Source organism: Anomaloglossus baeobatrachus, chromosome 10 (assembly GCF_048569485.1).
Source record: "Anomaloglossus baeobatrachus isolate aAnoBae1 chromosome 10, aAnoBae1.hap1, whole genome shotgun sequence".
NCBI classification, from domain to species: Eukaryota; Metazoa; Chordata; class Amphibia; order Anura; family Aromobatidae; genus Anomaloglossus; species Anomaloglossus baeobatrachus.
Window position 1 is genome coordinate 192286029 of NC_134362.1, and position 18515 is coordinate 192304543.

Consider the following 18515-nt stretch of genomic DNA (forward strand, 5'->3'; position numbering starts at 1 on the left):
GACCTAACTGTAGGATGGATGTGTGCTCTATGTGTCTCCCAGTAATATAGGCTGGATGTGAGGTCTGTGTGTCTCTCCCAGTAATATAGGCTGGATGTGAGCTCTGTGAGTCTCTCCAGTAATATAGGCTGGATGTGAGGTGTGTGTCTCTCTCCTGTAATATAGGCTGGATGTGATCTCTGTGAGTCTCTCCAGTAATATAGGCTGGATGTGAGGTCTGTGTCTCTCTCCTGTAATATAGGCTGGATGTGATCTCTGTGTGTCTCTCCAGTAATATAGGCTGGATGTGAGATCTGTGTGTCTCTCCCAGTAATATAGGCTGGATGTGAGGTCTGTGTGTCTCTCCCAGTAATATAGGCTGGATGTGAGGTCTGTGTGTCTCTCCAGTAATATAGGCTGGATGTGAGGTCTGTGTGTCTCTCCCAGTAATATAGGCTGGATGTGAGCTCTGTGTCTCTCCCAGTAATATAGGCTGGATGTGAGCTCTGTGTGTCTCTCCAGTAATATAGGCTGGATGTGAGCTCTGTGTCTCTCCCAGTAATATAGGCTGGATGTGAGGTCTGTGTGTCTCTCCTAGTAATATAGGCTGGATGTGAGGTCTGTGTGTCTCTCCCAGTAATATAGGCTGGATGTGAGCTCTGTGTGTCTCTCCTAGTAATATAGGCTGGATGTGAGGTCTGTGTGTCTCTCCCAGTAATATAGGCTAGATGTGAGGTCTGTGTATCTCTCCCAGTAATATAGGCTGGATGTGAGGTCTGTGTGTCTCTCCCAGTAATATAGGCTGGATGTGAGCTCTGTGTGTCTCTCCCAGTAATATAGGCTGGATGTGAGGTCTGTGTATCTCTCCCAGTAATATAGGCTGGATGTGAGCTCTGTGTGTCTCTCCCAGTAATATAGGCAGGATGTGAGGTCTGTGTGTCTCTCCCAGTAATATAGGCTGGATGTGAGCTCTGTGTGTCTCTCCCAGTAATATAGGCTGGATGTGAGGTCTGTGTGTCTCTCCAGTAATATAGGCTGGATGTGAGCTATGTGTCTCTCCCAGTAATATAGGCTGGATGTGAGCTCTGTGTGTCTCTCCTAGTAATATAGGCTGGATGTGAGGTCTGTGTGTCTCTCCCAGTAATATAGGCTGGATGTGAGCTCTGTGTGTCTCTCCAGTAATATAGGCTGGATGTGAGCTCTGTGTCTCTCCCAGTAATATAGGCTGGATGTGAGCTCTGTGTCTCTCCCAGTAATATAGGCTGGATGTGAGGTCTGTGTGTCTCTCCCAGTGATATAGGCTGGATGTGAGCTCTGTGTGTCTCTCCCAGTAATATAGGCTGGATGTGAGCTCTGTGTGTCTCTCCCAGTAATATAGGCTGGATGTGAGCTCTGTGTGTCTCTCCCAGTATAGGCTGGATGTGAGCTCTCTGTGTTTCTCACAGTAATATAGGCTGGATGTGAGCTCTGTGTGTCTCTCCCAGTAATATAGGCTGGATGTGAGGTCTGTGTGTCTCTCCCAGTAATATAGACTGGATGTGAGGTCTGTGTGTCTCTCCCAGTAATATAGGCTGGATGTGAGGTCTGTGTGTCTCTCCTAGTAATATAGGCTGGATGTGAGGTCTGTGTGTCTCTCCCAGTGATATAGGCTGGATGTGAGCTCTGTGTGTCTCTCCCAGTAATATAGGCTGGATGTGAGCTCTCTGTGTTTCTCACAGTAATATAGGCTGGATGTGATCTCTGTGTGTCTCTCCCAGTAATATAGACTGGATGTGAGCTCTGTGTGTCTCTCCCAGTAATATAGACTGGATGTGAGGTCTGTGTGTCTCTCCCAGTAATATAGGCTGGATGTGAGCTCTGTGTGTCTCTCCCAGTAATATAGGCTGGATGTGAGCTCTGTGTGTCTCCCAGTAATATAGGCTGGATGTGAGCTCTGTGTGTCTCTCCCAGTAATATAGGCTGGATGTGAGCTCTGTGTGTCTCTCCCAGTAATATAGACTGGATGTGAGCTCTGTGTGTCTCTCCCAGTAATATAGACTGGATGTGAGATCTGTGTGTCTCTCCCAGTAATATAGGCTGGATGTGAGCTCTGTGTGTCTCTCCCAGTAATATAGGCTGGATGTGAGGTCTGTGTGTCTCTCCCAGTAATATAGGCTGGGTGTGAGCTCTGTGTGTCTCTCCCAGTAATATAGGCTGGATGTGAGGTCTGTGTGTCTCTCCCAGTAATATAGACTGGATGTGAGGTCTGTGTGTCTCTCCCAGTAATATAGGTTGAATGTGAGCTCTGTGTGTCTCTCCAGTAATATAGGCTGGATGTGAGCTCTGTGTGTGTGTCTCTCCCAGTAATATAGGCTGGATGTGAGGTCTGTGTGTCTCTCCCAGTAATATAGGCTGGATGTGAGGTCTGTGTGTCTCTCCCAGTAATATAGGCTGGATGTGAGGTCTGTGTGTCTCTCCCAGTAATATAGGCTGGATGTGAGGTCTGTGTGTCTCTCCCAGTAATATAGGCTGGATGTGAGGTCTGTGTGTCTCTCCCAGTAATATAGGTTGGATGTGAGGTCTGTGTGTCTCCCCAGTAATATAGGCTGGATGTGAGGTCTGTGTGTCTCTCCCAGTAATATAGGCTGGATGAGAGCTCTGTGTGTGTCTCCCAGTAATATAGGCTGGATGTGAGGTCTGTGTGTCTCTCCCAGGAATATAGGCTGGATGTTAGGTCTGTGTGTCTCTCCCAGTAATATAGGTTGAATGTGAGCTCTGTGTGTCTCTCCAGTAATATAGGCTGGATGTGAGCTCTTTGTGTGTGTCTCTCCCAGTAATATAGGCTGGATGTGAGGTCTGTGTGTCTCTCCCAGTAATATAGGTTAGATGTGAGCTCTGTGTCTCTCCCAGTAATATAGGCTGGATGTGAGCTCTGTGTGTCTCTCCCAGTAATATAGGCTGGATGTGAGCTCTGTGTGTCTCTCCCAGTAATATAGGCTGGATGTGAGCTCTGTGTCTCTCCCAGTAATATAGGCTGGATGTGAGCTCTGTGTGTCTCTCCCAGTAATATAGGCTGGATGTGAGCTCCGTGTGTCTCTCCCAGTAATATAGGCTGGATGTGAGGTCTGTGTGTCTCCCAGTAATATAGGCTGGATGTGAGGTTTGTGTGTCTCTCCAGTAATATAGGCTGGATGTGAGGTCTGTGTGTCTCCCCCAGTAATATAGGCTGGATGTGAGCTATGTGTGTCTCTCCCAGTAATATAGGCTGGATGTGAGGTCTGTGTGTCTCTCCCAGTAATATAGGCTGGATGTGAGCTATGTGTGTCTCTCCCAGTAATATAGGCTGGATGTGAGGTCTGTGTGTGTCTCCCAGTAATATAGGCTGGATGTGAGGTCTGTGTGTGTCTCCCAGTAATATAGGCTGGATGTGAGCTATGTGTGTCTCTCCCAGTAATATAGGCTGGATGTGAGGTCTGTGTGTCTCTCCCAGTAATATAGGCTGGATGTGAGGTCTGTGTGTCTCTCCCAGTAATATAGGCTGGATGTGAGCTCTGTCTGTGTGTCTCTCCCAGTAATATAGGCTGGATGTGAGCTCTGTGTGTCTCTCCCAGTAATATAGGCTGGATGTGAGGTCTGTGTGTCTCTCCCAGTAATATAGGCTGGATGTGAGGTCTGTGTCTCTCCCAGTAATATAGGCTGGATGTGAGCTCTGTGTGTCTCTCCCAGTAATATAGGCTGGATGTGAGCTCTGTGTGTCTCTCCCAGTAATATAGGCTGGATGTGAGGTCTGTGTGTCTCTCCCAGTAATATAGACTGGATGTGAGGTCTGTGTGTCTCTCCCAGTAATATAGGCTGGATGTGAGCTCTGTGTCTCTCCCAGTAATATAGGCTGGATGTGAGCTCTGTGTGTCTCCCAGTAATATAGTGTGGATGTGAGGTCTGTGTGTCTCTCCCAGTAATATAGGCTGGATGTGAGGTCTGTGTGTCTCTCCCAGTAATATAGGTTGGATGTGAGCTCTGTGTGTCTCTCCCAGTAATATAGGCTGGATGTGAGGTCTGTGTGTCTCTCCCAGTAATATAGGCTGGATGTGAGCTCTGTGTGTCTCTCCCAGTATTATAGGCTGGATGTGAGCTCTGTGTCTCTCCCAGTAATATAGACTGGATGTGAGCTCTGTGTGTCTCTCCCAGTAATATAGGCTGGATGTGAGGTCTGTGTGTCTCTCCCAGTAATATAGGCTGGATGTGAGCTCTGTGTGTCTCTCCCAGTAATATAGGCTGGATGTGAGCTGTGTGTGTCTCTCCCAGTAATATAGGCTGGATGTGAGCTCTGTGTGTCTCTCCCAGTAATATAGGCTGGATGTGAGCTGTGTGTGTCTCTCCCAGTAATATAGGCTGGATGTGAGCTCTGTGTGTCTCTCCCAGTAATATAGGCTGGATGTGAGCTGTGTGTGTCTCTCCCAGTAATATAGGCTGGATGTGAGCTCTGTGTGTCTCTCCCAGTAATATAGGCTGGATGTGAGGTCTGTGTATCTCTCCCAGTAATATAGGCTGGATGTGAGCTGTGTGTGTCTCTCCCAGTAATATAGGCTGGATGTGAGCTCTGTGTCTCTCTCCCAGTAATATAGGCTGGATGTGAGCTGTGTGTGTCTCTCCCAGTAATATAGGCTGGATGTGAGCTCTGTGTGTCTCTCCCAGTAATATAGGCTGGATGTGAGGTCTGTGTGTCTCTCCCAGTAATATAGGCTGGATGTGAGCTGTGTGTGTCTCTCCCAGTAATATAGGCTGGATGTGAGCTCTGTGTCTCTCTCCCAGTAATATAGGCTGGATGTGAGCTGTGTGTGTCTCTCCCAGTAATATAGGCTGGATGTGAGCTCTGTGAGTCTCTCCAGTAATATAGGCTGGATGTGAGGTGTGTGTCTCTCTCCTGTAATATAGGCTGGATGTGATCTCTGTGAGTCTCTCCAGTAATATAGGCTGGATGTGAGGTCTGTGTCTCTCTCCTGTAATATAGGCTGGATGTGATCTCTGTGTGTCTCTCCAGTAATATAGGCTGGATGTGAGATCTGTGTGTCTCTCCCAGTAATATAGGCTGGATGTGAGGTCTGTGTGTCTCTCCCAGTAATATAGGCTGGATGTGAGGTCTGTGTGTCTCTCCAGTAATATAGGCTGGATGTGAGGTCTGTGTGTCTCTCCCAGTAATATAGGCTGGATGTGAGCTCTGTGTCTCTCCCAGTAATATAGGCTGGATGTGAGCTCTGTGTGTCTCTCCAGTAATATAGGCTGGATGTGAGCTCTGTGTCTCTCCCAGTAATATAGGCTGGATGTGAGCTCTGTGTGTCTCTCCTAGTAATATAGGCTGGATGTGAGGTCTGTGTGTCTCTCCCAGTAATATAGGCTGGATGTGAGCTCTGTGTGTCTCTCCTAGTAATATAGGCTGGATGTGAGGTCTGTGTGTCTCTCCCAGTAATATAGGCTAGATGTGAGGTCTGTGTATCTCTCCCAGTAATATAGGCTGGATGTGAGGTCTGTGTGTCTCTCCCAGTAATATAGGCTGGATGTGAGCTCTGTGTGTCTCTCCCAGTAATATAGGCTGGATGTGAGGTCTGTGTATCTCTCCCAGTAATATAGGCTGGATGTGAGCTCTGTGTGTCTCTCCCAGTAATATAGGCAGGATGTGAGGTCTGTGTGTCTCTCCCAGTAATATAGGCTGGATGTGAGCTCTGTGTCTCTCCCAGTAATATAGGCTGGATGTGAGGTCTGTGTGTCTCTCCAGTAATATAGGCTGGATGTGAGCTATGTGTCTCTCCCAGTAATATAGGCTGGATGTGAGCTCTGTGTGTCTCTCCTAGTAATATAGGCTGGATGTGAGGTCTGTGTGTCTCTCCCAGTAATATAGGCTGGATGTGAGCTCTGTGTGTCTCTCCAGTAATATAGGCTGGATGTGAGCTCTGTGTCTCTCCCAGTAATATAGGCTGGATGTGAGCTCTGTGTCTCTCCCAGTAATATAGGCTGGATGTGAGGTCTGTGTGTCTCTCCCAGTGATATAGGCTGGATGTGAGCTCTGTGTGTCTCTCCCAGTAATATAGGCTGGATGTGAGCTCTGTGTGTCTCTCCCAGTAATATAGGCTGGATGTGAGCTCTGTGTGTCTCTCCCAGTAATATAGGCTGGATGTGAGCTCTCTGTGTTTCTCACAGTAATATAGGCTGGATGTGAGCTCTGTGTGTCTCTCCCAGTAATATAGGCTGGATGTGAGGTCTGTGTGTCTCTCCCAGTAATATAGACTGGATGTGAGGTCTGTGTGTCTCTCCCAGTAATATAGGCTGGATGTGAGGTCTGTGTGTCTCTCCTAGTAATATAGGCTGGATGTGAGGTCTGTGTGTCTCTCCCAGTGATATAGGCTGGATGTGAGCTCTGTGTGTCTCTCCCAGTAATATAGGCTGGATGTGAGCTCTCTGTGTTTCTCACAGTAATATAGGCTGGATGTGATCTCTGTGTGTCTCTCCCAGTAATATAGACTGGATGTGAGCTCTGTGTGTCTCTCCCAGTAATATAGACTGGATGTGAGGTCTGTGTGTCTCTCCCAGTAATATAGGCTGGATGTGAGCTCTGTGTGTCTCTCCCAGTAATATAGGCTGGATGTGAGCTCTGTGTGTCTCCCAGTAATATAGGCTGGATGTGAGCTCTGTGTGTCTCTCCCAGTAATATAGGCTGGATGTGAGCTCTGTGTGTCTCTCCCAGTAATATAGACTGGATGTGAGCTCTGTGTGTCTCTCCCAGTAATATAGACTGGATGTGAGATCTGTGTGTCTCTCCCAGTAATATAGGCTGGATGTGAGCTCTGTGTGTCTCTCCCAGTAATATAGGCTGGATGTGAGGTCTGTGTGTCTCTCCCAGTAATATAGGCTGGGTGTGAGCTCTGTGTGTCTCTCCCAGTAATATAGGCTGGATGTGAGGTCTGTGTGTCTCTCCCAGTAATATAGACTGGATGTGAGGTCTGTGTGTCTCTCCCAGTAATATAGGTTGAATGTGAGCTCTGTGTGTCTCTCCAGTAATATAGGCTGGATGTGAGCTCTGTGTGTGTGTCTCTCCCAGTAATATAGGCTGGATGTGAGGTCTGTGTGTCTCTCCCAGTAATATAGGCTGGATGTGAGGTCTGTGTGTCTCTCCCAGTAATATAGGCTGGATGTGAGGTCTGTGTGTCTCTCCCAGTAATATAGGCTGGATGTGAGGTCTGTGTGTCTCTCCCAGTAATATAGGCTGGATGTGAGGTCTGTGTGTCTCTCCCAGTAATATAGGTTGGATGTGAGGTCTGTGTGTCTCCCCAGTAATATAGGCTGGATGTGAGGTCTGTGTGTCTCTCCCAGTAATATAGGCTGGATGAGAGCTCTGTGTGTGTCTCCCAGTAATATAGGCTGGATGTGAGGTCTGTGTGTCTCTCCCAGGAATATAGGCTGGATGTTAGGTCTGTGTGTCTCTCCCAGTAATATAGGTTGAATGTGAGCTCTGTGTGTCTCTCCAGTAATATAGGCTGGATGTGAGCTCTTTGTGTGTGTCTCTCCCAGTAATATAGGCTGGATGTGAGGTCTGTGTGTCTCTCCCAGTAATATAGGTTAGATGTGAGCTCTGTGTCTCTCCCAGTAATATAGGCTGGATGTGAGCTCTGTGTGTCTCTCCCAGTAATATAGGCTGGATGTGAGCTCTGTGTGTCTCTCCCAGTAATATAGGCTGGATGTGAGCTCTGTGTCTCTCCCAGTAATATAGGCTGGATGTGAGGTCTGTGTGTCTCTCCCAGTAATATAGGCTGGGTGTGAGCTCTGTGTGTCTCTCCCAGTAATATAGGCTGGATGTGAGGTCTGTGTGTCTCTCCCAGTAATATAGACTGGATGTGAGGTCTGTGTGTCTCTCCCAGTAATATAGGTTGAATGTGAGCTCTGTGTGTCTCTCCAGTAATATAGGCTGGATGTGAGCTCTGTGTGTGTGTCTCTCCCAGTAATATAGGCTGGATGTGAGGTCTGTGTGTCTCTCCCAGTAATATAGGTTGGATGTGAGGTCTGTGTGTCTCTCCCAGTAATATAGGCTGGATGTGAGGTCTGTGTGTCTCTCCCAGTAATATAGGCTGGATGTGAGGTCTGTGTGTCTCTCCCAGTAATATAGGCTGGATGTGAGGTCTGTGTGTCTCTCCCAGTAATATAGGTTGGATGTGAGGTCTGTGTGTCTCCCCAGTAATATAGGCTGGATGTGAGGTCTGTGTGTCTCTCCCAGTAATATAGGCTGGATGAGAGCTCTGTGTGTGTCTCCCAGTAATATAGGCTGGATGTGAGGTCTGTGTGTCTCTCCCAGGAATATAGGCTGGATGTTAGGTCTGTGTGTCTCTCCCAGTAATATAGGTTGAATGTGAGCTCTGTGTGTCTCTCCAGTAATATAGGCTGGATGTGAGCTCTTTGTGTGTGTCTCTCCCAGTAATATAGGCTGGATGTGAGGTCTGTGTGTCTCTCCCAGTAATATAGGTTAGATGTGAGCTCTGTGTCTCTCCCAGTAATATAGGCTGGATGTGAGCTCTGTGTGTCTCTCCCAGTAATATAGGCTGGATGTGAGCTCTGTGTCTCTCCCAGTAATATAGGCTGGATGTGAGCTCTGTGTGTCTCTCCCAGTAATATAGGCTGGATGTGAGCTCCGTGTGTCTCTCCCAGTAATATAGGCTGGATGTGAGGTCTGTGTGTCTCCCAGTAATATAGGCTGGATGTGAGGTTTGTGTGTCTCTCCAGTAATATAGGCTGGATGTGAGGTCTGTGTGTCTCCCCCAGTAATATAGGCTGGATGTGAGCTATGTGTGTCTCTCCCAGTAATATAGGCTGGATGTGAGGTCTGTGTGTCTCTCCCAGTAATATAGGCTGGATGTGAGCTATGTGTGTCTCTCCCAGTAATATAGGCTGGATGTGAGGTCTGTGTGTGTCTCCCAGTAATATAGGCTGGATGTGAGGTCTGTGTGTGTCTCCCAGTAATATAGGCTGGATGTGTGGTCTGTGTGTCTCTCCCAGTAATATAGGCTGGATGTGAGGTCTGTGTGTGTCTCCCAGTAATATAGGCTGGATGTGAGCTCTGTGTGTCTCTCCCAGTAATATAGGCTGGATGTGAGCTATGTCTGTCTCTCCCAGTAATATAGGCTGGATGTGAGGTCTGTGTGTCTCTCCCAGTAATATAGGCTGGATGTGAGGTCTGTGTGTCTCTCCCAGTAATATAGGCTGGATGTGAGCTCTGTCTGTGTGTCTCTCCCAGTAATATAGGCTGGATGTGAGCTCTGTGTGTCTCTCCCAGTAATATAGGCTGGATGTGAGGTCTGTGTGTCTCTCCCAGTAATATAGGCTGGATGTGAGGTCTGTGTCTCTCCCAGTAATATAGGCTGGATGTGAGCTCTGTGTCTCTCCCAGTAATATAGGCTGGATGTGAGGTCTGTGTGTCTCTCCCAGTGATATAGGCTGGATGTGAGCTCTGTGTGTCTCTCCCAGTAATATAGGCTGGATGTGAGCTCTGTGTGTCTCTCCCAGTAATATAGGCTGGATGTGAGCTCTGTGTGTCTCTCCCAGTAATATAGGCTGGATGTGAGCTCTCTGTGTTTCTCACAGTAATATAGGCTGGATGTGAGCTCTGTGTGTCTCTCCCAGTAATATAGGCTGGATGTGAGGTCTGTGTGTCTCTCCCAGTAATATAGACTGGATGTGAGGTCTGTGTGTCTCTCCCAGTAATATAGGCTGGATGTGAGGTCTGTGTGTCTCTCCTAGTAATATAGGCTGGATGTGAGGTCTGTGTGTCTCTCCCAGTGATATAGGCTGGATGTGAGCTCTGTGTGTCTCTCCCAGTAATATAGGCTGGATGTGAGCTCTCTGTGTTTCTCACAGTAATATAGGCTGGATGTGATCTCTGTGTGTCTCTCCCAGTAATATAGACTGGATGTGAGCTCTGTGTGTCTCTCCCAGTAATATAGACTGGATGTGAGGTCTGTGTGTCTCTCCCAGTAATATAGGCTGGATGTGAGCTCTGTGTGTCTCTCCCAGTAATATAGGCTGGATGTGAGCTCTGTGTGTCTCCCAGTAATATAGGCTGGATGTGAGCTCTGTGTGTCTCTCCCAGTAATATAGGCTGGATGTGAGCTCTGTGTGTCTCTCCCAGTAATATAGACTGGATGTGAGCTCTGTGTGTCTCTCCCAGTAATATAGACTGGATGTGAGATCTGTGTGTCTCTCCCAGTAATATAGGCTGGATGTGAGCTCTGTGTGTCTCTCCCAGTAATATAGGCTGGATGTGAGGTCTGTGTGTCTCTCCCAGTAATATAGGCTGGGTGTGAGCTCTGTGTGTCTCTCCCAGTAATATAGGCTGGATGTGAGGTCTGTGTGTCTCTCCCAGTAATATAGACTGGATGTGAGGTCTGTGTGTCTCTCCCAGTAATATAGGTTGAATGTGAGCTCTGTGTGTCTCTCCAGTAATATAGGCTGGATGTGAGCTCTGTGTGTGTGTCTCTCCCAGTAATATAGGCTGGATGTGAGGTCTGTGTGTCTCTCCCAGTAATATAGGCTGGATGTGAGGTCTGTGTGTCTCTCCCAGTAATATAGGCTGGATGTGAGGTCTGTGTGTCTCTCCCAGTAATATAGGCTGGATGTGAGGTCTGTGTGTCTCTCCCAGTAATATAGGCTGGATGTGAGGTCTGTGTGTCTCTCCCAGTAATATAGGTTGGATGTGAGGTCTGTGTGTCTCCCCAGTAATATAGGCTGGATGTGAGGTCTGTGTGTCTCTCCCAGTAATATAGGCTGGATGAGAGCTCTGTGTGTGTCTCCCAGTAATATAGGCTGGATGTGAGGTCTGTGTGTCTCTCCCAGGAATATAGGCTGGATGTTAGGTCTGTGTGTCTCTCCCAGTAATATAGGTTGAATGTGAGCTCTGTGTGTCTCTCCAGTAATATAGGCTGGATGTGAGCTCTTTGTGTGTGTCTCTCCCAGTAATATAGGCTGGATGTGAGGTCTGTGTGTCTCTCCCAGTAATATAGGTTAGATGTGAGCTCTGTGTCTCTCCCAGTAATATAGGCTGGATGTGAGCTCTGTGTGTCTCTCCCAGTAATATAGGCTGGATGTGAGCTCTGTGTGTCTCTCCCAGTAATATAGGCTGGATGTGAGCTCTGTGTCTCTCCCAGTAATATAGGCTGGATGTGAGGTCTGTGTGTCTCTCCCAGTAATATAGGCTGGGTGTGAGCTCTGTGTGTCTCTCCCAGTAATATAGGCTGGATGTGAGGTCTGTGTGTCTCTCCCAGTAATATAGACTGGATGTGAGGTCTGTGTGTCTCTCCCAGTAATATAGGTTGAATGTGAGCTCTGTGTGTCTCTCCAGTAATATAGGCTGGATGTGAGCTCTGTGTGTGTGTCTCTCCCAGTAATATAGGCTGGATGTGAGGTCTGTGTGTCTCTCCCAGTAATATAGGCTGGATGTGAGGTCTGTGTGTCTCTCCCAGTAATATAGGCTGGATGTGAGGTCTGTGTGTCTCTCCCAGTAATATAGGCTGGATGTGAGGTCTGTGTGTCTCTCCCAGTAATATAGGCTGGATGTGAGGTCTGTGTGTCTCTCCCAGTAATATAGGTTGGATGTGAGGTCTGTGTGTCTCCCCAGTAATATAGGCTGGATGTGAGGTCTGTGTGTCTCTCCCAGTAATATAGGCTGGATGAGAGCTCTGTGTGTGTCTCCCAGTAATATAGGCTGGATGTGAGGTCTGTGTGTCTCTCCCAGGAATATAGGCTGGATGTTAGGTCTGTGTGTCTCTCCCAGTAATATAGGTTGAATGTGAGCTCTGTGTGTCTCTCCAGTAATATAGGCTGGATGTGAGCTCTTTGTGTGTGTCTCTCCCAGTAATATAGGCTGGATGTGAGGTCTGTGTGTCTCTCCCAGTAATATAGGTTAGATGTGAGCTCTGTGTCTCTCCCAGTAATATAGGCTGGATGTGAGCTCTGTGTGTCTCTCCCAGTAATATAGGCTGGATGTGAGCTCTGTGTCTCTCCCAGTAATATAGGCTGGATGTGAGCTCTGTGTGTCTCTCCCAGTAATATAGGCTGGATGTGAGCTCCGTGTGTCTCTCCCAGTAATATAGGCTGGATGTGAGGTCTGTGTGTCTCCCAGTAATATAGGCTGGATGTGAGGTTTGTGTGTCTCTCCAGTAATATAGGCTGGATGTGAGGTCTGTGTGTCTCCCCCAGTAATATAGGCTGGATGTGAGATATGTGTGTCTCTCCCAGTAATATAGGCTGGATGTGAGGTCTGTGTGTCTCTCCCAGTAATATAGGCTGGATGTGAGCTATGTGTGTCTCTCCCAGTAATATAGGCTGGATGTGAGGTCTGTGTGTGTCTCCCAGTAATATAGGCTGGATGTGAGGTCTGTGTGTGTCTCCCAGTAATATAGGCTGGATGTGAGGTCTGTGTGTCTCTCCCAGTAATATAGGCTGGATGTGAGGTCTGTGTGTGTCTCCCAGTAATATAGGCTGGATGTGAGCTCTGTGTGTCTCTCCCAGTAATATAGGCTGGATGTGAGCTATGTCTGTCTCTCCCAGTAATATAGGCTGGATGTGAGGTCTGTGTGTCTCTCCCAGTAATATAGGCTGGATGTGAGGTCTGTGTGTCTCTCCCAGTAATATAGGCTGGATGTGAGCTCTGTCTGTGTGTCTCTCCCAGTAATATAGGCTGGATGTGAGCTCTGTGTGTCTCTCCCAGTAATATAGGCTGGATGTGAGGTCTGTGTGTCTCTCCCAGTAATATAGGCTGGATGTGAGGTCTGTGTCTCTCCCAGTAATATAGGCTGGATGTGAGCTCTGTGTGTCTCTCCCAGTAATATAGGCTGGATGTGAGCTCTGTGTGTCTCTCCCAGTAATATAGGCTGGATGTGAGGTCTGTGTGTCTCTCACAGTAATATAGACTGGATGTGAGGTCTGTGTGTCTCTCCCAGTAATATAGGCTGGATGTGAGCTCTGTGTCTCTCCCAGTAATATAGGCTGGATGTGAGCTCTGTGTGTCTCCCAGTAATATAGTGTGGATGTGAGGTCTGTGTGTCTCTCCCAGTAATATAGGCTGGATGTGAGGTCTGTGTGTCTCTCCCAGTAATATAGGTTGGATGTGAGCTCTGTGTGTCTCTCCCAGTAATATAGGCTGGATGTGAGGTCTGTGTGTCTCTCCCAGTAATATAGGCTGGATGTGAGCTCTGTGTGTCTCTCCCAGTATTATAGGCTGGATGTGAGCTCTGTGTCTCTCCCAGTAATATAGACTGGATGTGAGCTCTGTGTGTCTCTCCCAGTAATATAGGCTGGATGTGAGGTCTGTGTGTCTCTCCCAGTAATATAGGCTGGATGTGAGCTCTGTGTGTCTCTCCCAGTAATATAGGCTGGATGTGAGCTGTGTGTGTCTCTCCCAGTAATATAGGCTGGATGTGAGCTCTGTGTGTCTCTCCCAGTAATATAGGCTGGATGTGAGCTGTGTGTGTCTCTCCCAGTAATATAGGCTGGATGTGAGCTCTGTGTGTCTCTCCCAGTAATATAGGCTGGATGTGAGCTGTGTGTGTCTCTCCCAGTAATATAGGCTGGATGTGAGCTCTGTGTGTCTCTCCCAGTAATATAGGCTGGATGTGAGGTCTGTGTATCTCTCCCAGTAATATAGGCTGGATGTGAGCTGTGTGTGTCTCTCCCAGTAATATAGGCTGGATGTGAGCTCTGTGTCTCTCTCCCAGTCATATAGGCTGGATGTGAGCTGTGTGTGTCTCTCCCAGTAATATAGGCTGGATGTGAGCTCTGTGTGTCTCTCCCAGTAATATAGGCTGGATGTGAGGTCTGTGTGTCTCTCCCAGTAATATAGGCTGGATGTGAGCTGTGTGTGTCTCTCCCAGTAATATAGGCTGGATGTGAGCTCTGTGTCTCTCTCCCAGTAATATAGGCTGGATGTGAGCTGTGTGTGTCTCTCCCAGTAATATAGGCTGGATGTGAGCTCTGTGTGTCTCTCCCAGTAATATAGGCTGGATGTGAGCTGTGTGTGTCTCTCCCAGTAATATAGGCTGGATGTGAGCTCTGTGTGTCTCTCCCAGTAATATAGGCTGGATGTGAGCTGTGTGTGTCTCTCCCAGTAATATAGGCTGGATGTGAGCTCTGTGTGTCTCTCCCAGTAATATAGGCTGGATGTGAGCTCTGTGTGTCTCTCCCAGTAATATAGGCTGGATGTGAGGTCTGTGTATCTCTCCCAGTAATATAGGCTGGATGTGAGCTGTGTGTGTCTCTCCCAGTAATATAGGCTGGATGTGAGCTCTGTGTCTCTCTCCCAGTAATATAGGCTGGATGTGAGCTGTGTGTGTCTCTCCCAGTAATATAGGCTGGATGTGAGCTCTGTGTGTCTCTCCCAGTAATATAGGCTGGATGTGAGGTCTGTGTGTCTCTCCCAGTAATATAGGCTGGATGTGAGCTGTGTGTGTCTCTCCCAGTAATATAGGCTGGATGTGAGCTCTGTGTCTCTCTCCCAGTAATATAGGCTGGATGTGAGCTGTGTGTGTCTCTCCCAGTAATATAGGCTGGATGTGAGCTCTGTGTGTCTCTCCCAGTAATATAGGCTGGATGTGAGCTGTGTGTGTCTCTCCCAGTAATATAGGCTGGATGTGAGGTCTGTGTGTCTCTCCCAGTAATATAGGCTGGATGTGAGGTCTGTGTGTCTCTCCCAGTAATATAGGCTGGATGTGAGCTCTGTGTCTCTCTCCCAGTAATATAGGCTGGATGTGAGCTGTGTGTGTCTCTCCCAGTAATATAGGCTGGATGTGAGCTCTGTGTGTCTCTCCCAGTAATATAGGCTGGATGTGAGCTGTGTGTGTCTCTCCCAGTAATATAGGCTGGATGTGAGCTCTGTGTGTCTCTCCCAGTAATATAGGCTGGATGTGAGCTGTGTGTGTCTCTCCCAGTAATATAGGCTGGATGTGAGCTCTGTGTGTCTCTCCCAGTAATATAGGCTGGATGTGAGCTCTGTGTGTCTCTCCCAGTAATATAGGCTGGATGTGAGGTCTGTGTATCTCTCCCAGTAATATAGGCTGGATGTGAGCTGTGTGTGTCTCTCCCAGTAATATAGGCTGGATGTGAGCTCTGTGTCTCTCTCCCAGTAATATAGGCTGGATGTGAGCTGTGTGTGTCTCTCCCAGTAATATAGGCTGGATGTGAGCTCTGTGTGTCTCTCCCAGTAATATAGGCTGGATGTGAGGTCTGTGTGTCTCTCCCAGTAATATAGGCTGGATGTGAGCTGTGTGTGTCTCTCCCAGTAATATAGGCTGGATGTGAGCTCTGTGTCTCTCTCCCAGTAATATAGGCTGGATGTGAGCTGTGTGTGTCTCTCCCAGTAATATAGGCTGGATGTGAGCTCTGTGTGTCTCTCCCAGTAATATAGGCTGCATGTGAGGTCTGTGTATCTCTCCCAGTAATATAGGCTGGATGTGAGATCTGTGTGTCTCTTCCAGTAATATAGGCTGGATGTGAGCTCTGTGTGTCTCTTCCAGTAATATAGGCTGGATGTGAGCTCTGTGTGTCTCTTCCAGTAATATAGGCTGGATGTGAGCTCTGTGTGTCTCTCCCAGTAATATAGGCTGGATGTGAGCTCTGTATGTCTCTCCCAGTAATATAGGCTGGCTGTGAGGCCTGTGTGTTTCTCCCAGTAATATAGGCTGGATGTGAGCTCTGTGTGTCTCTTCCAGTAATATAGGCTGGATGTGAGCTCTGTGTGTCTCTCCCAGTAATATAGGCTGGATGTGAGCTCTGTGTGTCTCTCCCAGTAATATAGGCTGGATGTGAGCTCTGTGTGTCTCTCCCAGTAATATAGGCTGGATGTGAGGTCTGTGTATCTCTCCCAGTAATATAGGCTGGATGTGAGCTGTGTGTGTCTCTCCCAGTAATATAGGCTGGATGTGAGCTCTGTGTCTCTCTCCCAGTAATATAGGCTGGATGTGAGCTGTGTGTGTCTCTCCCAGTAATATAGGCTGGATGTGAGCTCTGTGTGTCTCTCCCAGTAATATAGGCTGGATGTGAGGTCTGTGTGTCTCTCCCAGTAATATAGGCTGGATGTGAGCTGTGTGTGTCTCTCCCAGTAATATAGGCTGGATGTGAGCTCTGTGTCTCTCTCCCAGTAATATAGGCTGGATGTGAGCTGTGTGTGTCTCTCCCAGTAATATAGGCTGGATGTGAGCTCTGTGTGTCTCTCCCAGTAATATAGGCTGCATGTGAGGTCTGTGTATCTCTCCCAGTAATATAGGCTGGATGTGAGATCTGTGTGTCTCTTCCAGTAATATAGGCTGGATGTGAGCTCTGTGTGTCTCTTCCAGTAATATAGGCTGGATGTGAGCTCTGTGTGTCTCTTCCAGTAATATAGGCTGGATGTGAGCTCTGTGTGTCTCTCCCAGTAATATAGGCTGGATGTGAGCTCTGTATGTCTCTCCCAGTAATATAGGCTGGCTGTGAGGCCTGTGTGTTTCTCCCAGTAATATAGGCTGGATGTGAGCTCTGTGTGTCTCTTCCAGTAATATAGGCTGGATGTGAGCTCTGTGTGTCTCTCCCAGTAATATAGGCTGGATGTGAGCTCTGTGTGTGTCTCCCAGTAATATAGGCTGGATGTGAGCTCTGTGTGTCTCTCCCAGTAATATAGGCTGGACGTGAGCTGTGTGTGTCTCTCCCAGAAATATAGGCTGGATGTGAGCTCTGTGCATTTGTTACATGGTTTTCCAGTACATTTGCTGCTAGTTATAAAACTAAATAAACAATAAAAGATACCTAATAAATTCTTTTTTTTTTCTCCAGTGGTTCAGAACGTGGACGTCATGGTGAAGTTTAGGATTAATGGCTCTTTGGCTACGGGACTTCTGGTGATACAAACTGCATTTCTGCTCGTATTGTACTCAAGACAAAACATTCACTTCTCGGACACGGCCGGCAAGGAGAAAGTCCACCTTCTCATCCTTTCCTCCTGGAGGTCGGGGTCTTCCTTTGTTGGACAGATCTTCAGTCAGCACCCGGATGTTTTCTACTTGATGGAGCCCGCGTGGCACGTGTGGGGGACCATGTTTCAGAACGGTGCCAAGGTTCTCCACATGGCAGTGAGGGATGTCGTAAGATCCATATTCCTGTGCGACATGTCCGTTTTTGACTCCTACATGCCAAAGGAGAGGAACATTTCTTCCCTCTTCCAGTGGTCCGTCAGCAGGGCCTTATGTAGCGCCCCAGCTTGTAATTCCTTTCCTCGGGATGAGATCTCCGATGAGGTTAGCTGTAGGACTCTATGTGGGAAATATTCCTTTTACAAAGCCGAAAAGGCATGCAAAACCTATAGTCACGTGGTTATCAAAGAAGTCCGCTTCTTTGACCTGAAGGTTTTGTATCCCCTACTAACCGACCCATCTCTAAACTTGAAGATCCTTCATTTGGTTCGAGATCCTAGAGCCGTGGCGAAATCGCGGGAGCAGTCCAAAAAATCACTGATGAGAGACAATGGGATTGTCCTCAACACCAACGGCACCATAGTAGACGACTACAAGTATCAAGTGATCCAAGAGATCTGTCGAAGTCACGTCCAGATGTACGAAACGGCCGTTCACAAAGCTCCGAGCTTCCTCAAGGACCGATACATGCTGGTGAGGTACGAGGACGTGGTTCGAGACCCCTTGTTGGAAATCTCCGAGATGTATAAATTTGCCGGACTTAAACTTACGGACAATCTGAAGAACTGGATCTTCAACATCACTCATGGTCAAAGTTCTGGAGACAAGAAGGAGGCCTTCACAATCACGTCTCGGAACGCGGCCAGCATTTCTAAGGCCTGGAGGAAAGTTCTTCCTTTCAAGAAGGTGGAAAAGATACAAGAGGTTTGTAAAGGGGCTATGAACATGCTCGGGTACCAACTGGTGGACTCCGAGGGGGAGCAGAAAGACTTAAACCTGGAAGTCGTCCTCCCGAGGAAACAGAACCGCTTCAGCTGGACATAGCTTCAACACCTAAAGAGACTTTTGCACTATTGGAGTTTTTTGGTTTATTATTTTGTAATATTTATTAATTTTAACTTTATTAACTGTGAAAAAAATCAAGTTTTTTAGTAGTTCCGAATAGTAAAAGAACGAAAAACAAAACCTACCCGAAGGAACTAAATAGTGACCGGCGTAATTTAATACATTCTCATCATCATCAAAATAAAAAGATAGTTTTATATTTTATTGTCAAGGAAAATGTATATATGTAATAGGTTTACATACATTAAATAAAATACAACATTCATTCAGTGGTTGTCCGCATGTGATGCTTTCTAGGGCAGTATTATAGTAGTTCTATTCTTGTATATAGGAGCAGTATTATAGTAGTTATATTCTTGTATATAGGGGGCAGTATTATAGTAGTTATATTCTTGTACATAGGGGGCAGTATTATAGTAGTTATATTATTGTACATAGGAGCAGTATTATAGAAGTTATATTCTTGTACATAGGAGCAGTATTATAGTAGTTATATTCTTGTACATAGGGGGCAGTATT

At 47.3% G+C, this 18515-nt stretch overlaps 1 protein-coding gene across 1 annotated transcript in view; it reads left to right on the forward strand.

Annotated features, from left to right (window-relative positions):
• The window catches only part of LOC142254195 (carbohydrate sulfotransferase 5-like), a 46471-nt gene extending 28206 nt beyond the window's left edge, over positions 1-18265 (forward strand). The window contains exon 2 of the mRNA XM_075325176.1: positions 16795-18265. Within this exon, the coding sequence (XP_075181291.1) occupies positions 16815-17975 (1161 nt within the window). The 5' untranslated portion in view covers positions 16795-16814 and the 3' untranslated portion in view covers positions 17976-18265. The remainder of the gene's footprint in view (positions 1-16794) is intronic.
• Positions 18266-18515: the final 250 nt, after the last annotated feature.